Here is a 5,560-nt window from a genome sequence, read left to right as displayed (position 1 = left end):
GCTTAGAGGTTAAGCAAAACATCGAAAGTATTTTTATTTCTAAAGAAGCATATGTAAACGAGATTCTTAAGAGGTTTAAGATGAAAGATTGTAAGCTAATAAGCACCCCCATTGATTGTGAAGTCAAACTATTAAAAGTTGAAGAAGGCAAGGTGATGGATCCTAGTAGACCCAATATTCTATATGGAGTTGGCTTACTAAGTCATTTTATGGAGGAACCAAAATCTACGCATTGAAAAGCTGCAAAAAAAATTCTTCATTATATCCGATGTACTATATCTCATTGAGTAATATATTCTCCTTCTTATGATTTTTGATTTTTTGGTTATTTGGATAGTGATTGGAGAGGAGATTCGGATGATAGAAAGAGTACAATCGGATTAATTTTCTACATTGATGATATGACATTCAATTGGCTTTCTAATAAGCAAGTTATTGTGGCTCTTTCTATTTGTGAAGTAGAATATGTTGCGGCATCTTCATGTATTTGTTATGCTACACGGCTTAGAAGATTATTACAACATATTCATTTTTCTCAAATTAATGCTACAAAGATATATATGGATAGCAAATCGACAACAGTATTAGCAAAAAATCTGGTCTATCATGAAAGGAGCAAACGTGTCGACATCTGTTTCTATTTCATAAGAGAATATGTAAAGAAGAAGAATATGGAGTTAACTTATATGAAGACTCATGATCAAGTTATCGATATCTTCACCAAGCCACTTGTAGTGGATCCTTTCCATAAGTTCAAGAATCTTCTTAGAATGAGAGATGGAAGACATTTAAGTCTAAAGGGAGTGTTGAAAATATCTAAACTTAGTATTGCATTTGGACCTTGGAGTCTAAGTTTGATAAAATCAAGGGATGCTATTTATTGGTCAAAGAGTCCTTTGTGTTTCCAATAGATCTTGTTTCAAGAGGGGATATTGGGATTAGTAAGCTAAATTAATATTGTCATATTATTATCAATGATCTTTAGTATTTCCTATAAAATTCACTTAGAATTCCTCTCCATGTATAAAATCAAAGTGTTGTATATAAATATGACTCTTAGTATTTTGTGTAGAAAGTAGTTGAAGGATTATAAAATCTCCTATATAAAAAGATGTACTTGAGCCATTTTGGATCAAGAGAGTTCAAGAAATTCAAAACAAAGTTAAAGTTTTCTTCTTTCCTAAGTATAATATGCTGGGTTTCTTCTGTATGTTTGTCCAAGCTCCATCAAGGCTAGCTGTTTCAATGATAATTAAGAGTACTCCAGCACTTTTTTTCTTTGATTTACCTATTTATTTTTAAAGTAATCTTAATTAGCAAACAGCTTTCTATAGAAAAACTGCGACTCTAGTTACATATGTACAATAATGTCCGCCCTTTACCAGCCAATTTACATGTGAATTAAAGATGAGAACACGTGACAATAAAAGACCGCCCTTTACCAACCTCGCATAACTTCATTTCTTCATAATTCAAGCATTATAGAGAACACAAAGCAAATCAAGTACTAGCTGACTCAAAACATATATAATTACAGAATGCATGCCACCACCTAGATGCCATATATATAGTGTTTGTGGACAATTAAGCAGTTCATCTTGTAAATCCCTCGTACCATTTTCTACCTTCTTCGAGAACCAAGGGAGACAAACACTACGACAATTAGCTGGCGCTGATGAACGCATCCACTTTGTCGTTGATTTGCCTCGATAGGAATTTCATGCATATGGGTGCCTTCACTTTAGCTACAGCGAGCACCGATTGAGGTAGCGTATATATCCCATCGCCACATATCAATCCGGAGGCCACTGCAGGCCCAAATGCATCTGCCTGAGCCTTGTTCTTCATTTCCCACGCGAACAATATCAAGCTCCCTACGCACATATCGATAGCAAAATATGCCCCAATGTAGAAAGGTATCGCCATTGCCATCGGAAGTGGCATAAACCTTGCCACCTTCTTCCCAGAAAAATCCCTCACCAGGTTGACGACGACGGCAGCAGCGAAGAAAATGTAGCAGAAAGTGAGGCAGTGCTTGGGTAGCGACCTGAAGCCATCAACACCAAGTATTGCGATGCCTCGGTAGATAGAGGCGTAGGGTGCTGGGTATTCACTCCCAGGCAAGCCAAGGTCATTGAAGGCATTATAGAAAAGCCAGAAAACGGATGGAGCAATCACACAACCCATTGCAGTACCAATTATTTGGCTGACAAACATAGACCTTGGAGAGGCGAGTGTCAAGTAACCTGTTTTGAAATCTTGCATTAGGTCTGAAGCAGTGGACACGATGCTCATCATGACACCACAAGCTGCAAGGCCTGCTACCACACCACCATTTGAAGCACCCGCCCAAGCTCCGATAATTAAAATGGCGAGCTTTCCATAGGCAGAGGCAAGAGACCAATCGGTGAGGCCGGCACCATAAGCATTGCAGAAGGCTAGTACTGGTGCAAAGGTGTAGGCGATCAAGACGTAGTACCATTTAAGCTGATGGAAAATGTGAGGAAGGCTGGCAATGGAGATGGCGGCGATGGCAACATAGCCTCCGAATGCGATAAGGTTTGGAATTTGATCTTTCATAAAGAATTCGGTTCGACGTCGGTCATCAAAGGATATTGGAGGGGTGGTGGTGTTAGGACGATCATCATCTGAGATAGGAAGCGTGCTCCTGGAACCTTTACTCCGTGCTGTGGAAATGAAGGAGAAAATAATTCGAGATAGGACTTTGACGAAGTTGTAGAGGCCATCCCCGAGAATAAGGGCAATGGCTATGAAGACCTGCAGAATATATAGAAGAAAACATGAAGTTAACAGGGTTGATCTTTTTCTCAAAAAAAAAAAAAAAAGAGAAAACAGGCTTGATCGAAAGGTTACAGCTTAACTGGAGTCAATGTTTCCAGAATACTTTAAATACAAAACTAATCGTGGATGGTTACCCTGTAGCCCTGCAAGCCATGAAGATCGCTTGACTCAAGATTTGCTGGGTACCAACTGCCCTCTTTTTTGCCTATAAGTGGCCACATGATTCCCCATGAAAGGATGGCTCCAAGGAGAATAGATATGTTCACAATATATGGGCATATCATTCCGACTCCGACATAAGCCGCAGAAAAGTCGAAGTAAAACCTGGAGAAATAAAGAAAATTATATCACCAACATGTAGATAACCAAGCTACGACGATGATGATCTTAACAAATAAATCAACTAGGCTTGGGTGATTAGAAATATTTTTAATATTAAGCCCCTTTTAGTGGAAAAAATGAACAAGAAGAAAAGAAACCAGAGTTAATTGCAAGAAGTGATGTAAAGTCTATGCAGCTTACGTGTTATCGTAGGCTTTGAGACCCAATGAGGGAAAAGCTTGGAATCCACATTGATCATTGGGACTGTAGAACCACTGAAAGAATCTCCAAAGGAAGCTGAAGGTGAAAAACGTGCCTAATGTCTTTACTTGTTTCCTGAAGAAAAAAATTAAAGGAAAAGAATAAATCATGCAACACAGAGGACAAAAAGGTGAACAAGCAAATGTTCAGGAGGGCGTAGGTCTTCTAAGCTCTTTCAGTTCCTAATTACTTTGCTAGCTTGGCACCCTGAGGTGTGTGAAAGCCATTGATGAGGAATGCTGTTGCAGTACCGCTTGGATAGATCAGCTTGTAGTCGATGATCATGATCTGAAAGAAGTTACTGATGAATATATATTTGACAATACCAAATTAATGCGCCAACTTGAAAAGGAATGTGGAACAAAGACATGCAAAGAAACACTTAACTACGCAAGTTATGGAAACACTTAGCTGCGTGAGTTATGGAGAAGTACCTTTCTGAGGGGCACAAGGGAGAATAGACCAAGAAAACTAACGACGAAGAGAAATCCAATCATCCACCCTAATCGTGGGTCTTTGATGTTCTGTGCATCATTGGCTTCCGTTGCTTGTTGGGCAATTCTTTCACTCATGCCGAAAAGGTAACTGCCAAAGCCACCTGTTTAGAAGGATACAGCGGTTTAATTGATACCCATGTCAACTGAAGCAACTCCACAAGGTAAAGGCACACATAGGGAAAAAGTTTTCTTTTTATTTTTTTTTTCTTTTTCTTTTTTTTTTTTTTGGTGAAAAGGGAAAAAGATGTTTGCCTAGTGCTCGGGTTATATCTCTCGCACAAAAGAATGATTCTCTTCTTTCACAACATTGGATTGCAGAATATCGACTTCGAGATCTATCCAAATCGATTGAAGAAGAAGATTGGATTGTTTTGAAATCTATTCTAAAAACACGGTCTGATGTTTGATCTCGCAAAAAAAAAAAAAAAAATCAATTATTCTTTCGCACAAAAGATACAACCCGAGCCTGTTTGTTGGTCGTTTCTTATCAATGGTAGGAGTAATCAGTAATCATCGTTAACCGACCGCCTTCACTATAGAAGATCGTAGTGCTTGTTAGAAGCATTGACGCTTCACGATGGTAGCAAGCATCAATGCTTAAAGATGCTTGTAAACATTGCTGGAAGCCAACCACCTCGAGGTTTTTTAGAGAGAGAACATCAACAATTACAAAAAAATAAAATAATTAAGTAGGATACTGGCTTACCACTAAAAGCGATGCCGGAGGAGGCAACCACACACGTTTGAATGACGGTGTTCTCTTGCCGGGTGAAGGGCTGCCGGAGGAAGCCCATAATCTCGAGGGCTTTGGTCCACAATCTGACGAAGAAGAAGCCAAGTAGGCCAGCAGCGATGTTAAGAGAGGGAATGATTCCGGTGGTGAGGCTAAGTTTCATCACGATAAAGTTGAACATGACTGAAAGGAAGGCGGCCACCATCATCGCTCGAAACGTGAGCTGCTCCCTCCAAGTCGGCACTTGTTTCCCCTCGAACACCTTCTCGATCGGCATCGTTTCCTCTTCTTCTCTCCCTTCTTCCATCGTCTCCTTCTTGCTCTTCTTCCTGCGGCGGCTCATTTGGTTCGTCTCCTCTATCTCCATCTCCTCCTCCTTCTCGATGGCTGCCTCATCATCATGATTCGTGAGGCCAATCTCTCGCCTGCCGTTGCCATTCTCTTCCGTGCCCATTTTAGACCGAACTGGAGAGGGATGATATAAATGGGAAAGCTGAGTGTATATAAGTGTTATAGATAGCTCTCTATCTCCTCGTAAGAATCTGAATATTTCGCTATTTTTAAGCTCATCAGAGTTGGATCTGTTGATTCCAACTCCCCAGCTGCGTGGAAAGAATGGTGCTAACAGCCAACATGGTCGATATCATATGGCCCATGATGGGGAATTAATGATGGACGTAACCTCCTGGACTTGGCCGCTACGGCTCTACTGAGGTGAACGCTTGCGAACGGGATAATAATATTGTTGCCCGTGAAAGCGGGCAGCGGGGGTCTTGGTATTTTGGATCGGCGTTTCAACCAAGGACATACTGATGATTCTGGTACCTTTTTTTATTTCGAGAAGAAGCATTCATATCCAACAACGCCAGAGAAACGGGGCCCGGAATGCTTCCAAAATGGGAGAGGCTCGATGTTTTGTGATTAATTAATTAGGGGTGCAGATGAG

At 40.4% G+C, this 5,560-nt stretch overlaps 1 protein-coding gene across 1 annotated transcript; it reads right to left on the bottom strand.

The window, feature by feature from the left end:
- Positions 1–1,439: 1,439 nt before the first annotated feature.
- On the bottom strand, positions 1,440–5,147 carry LOC105053715 (probable metal-nicotianamine transporter YSL12). The gene is made up of 6 exons (XM_073246224.1): positions 4,588–5,147; positions 3,819–3,982; positions 3,575–3,672; positions 3,325–3,459; positions 2,937–3,126; positions 1,440–2,778 (listed from the first exon to the last, which is right to left on the bottom strand). The coding sequence occupies exons 1-6, from the start codon at positions 5,066–5,068 to the stop codon at positions 1,663–1,665; spliced, it is 2,184 nt and encodes a 727-aa protein (XP_073102325.1). The 5' UTR covers positions 5,069–5,147; the 3' UTR covers positions 1,440–1,662.
- Between the last annotated feature and the right edge of the window lie 413 nt (positions 5,148–5,560).

Source organism: Elaeis guineensis, chromosome 11 (assembly GCF_000442705.2).
Source record: "Elaeis guineensis isolate ETL-2024a chromosome 11, EG11, whole genome shotgun sequence".
Classification (NCBI taxonomy): domain Eukaryota; kingdom Viridiplantae; phylum Streptophyta; class Magnoliopsida; order Arecales; family Arecaceae; genus Elaeis; species Elaeis guineensis.
Note: the sequence above shows the minus strand (reverse complement) of the source record. Positions and strands in the feature narration are given on the sequence as shown.

Bases quoted from the DNA above. Each gene is read 5' to 3' on its own strand.
- LOC105053715 (XM_073246224.1), bottom strand. From the start codon at position 5,068: ATGGGCACGGAAGAGAATGGCAACGGCAGGCGAGAGATTGGCCTCACG. The intron at 3,673-3,818 runs GTACTTCTCCAT...AACTTCTTTCAG, and splicing joins CCCTTGTGCCCCTCAGAAAG to ATCATGATCATCGACTACAA. The intron at 2,779-2,936 runs GTAACCATCCAC...TATATTCTGCAG, and splicing joins ATGGCTTGCAGGGCTACAGG to GTCTTCATAGCCATTGCCCT.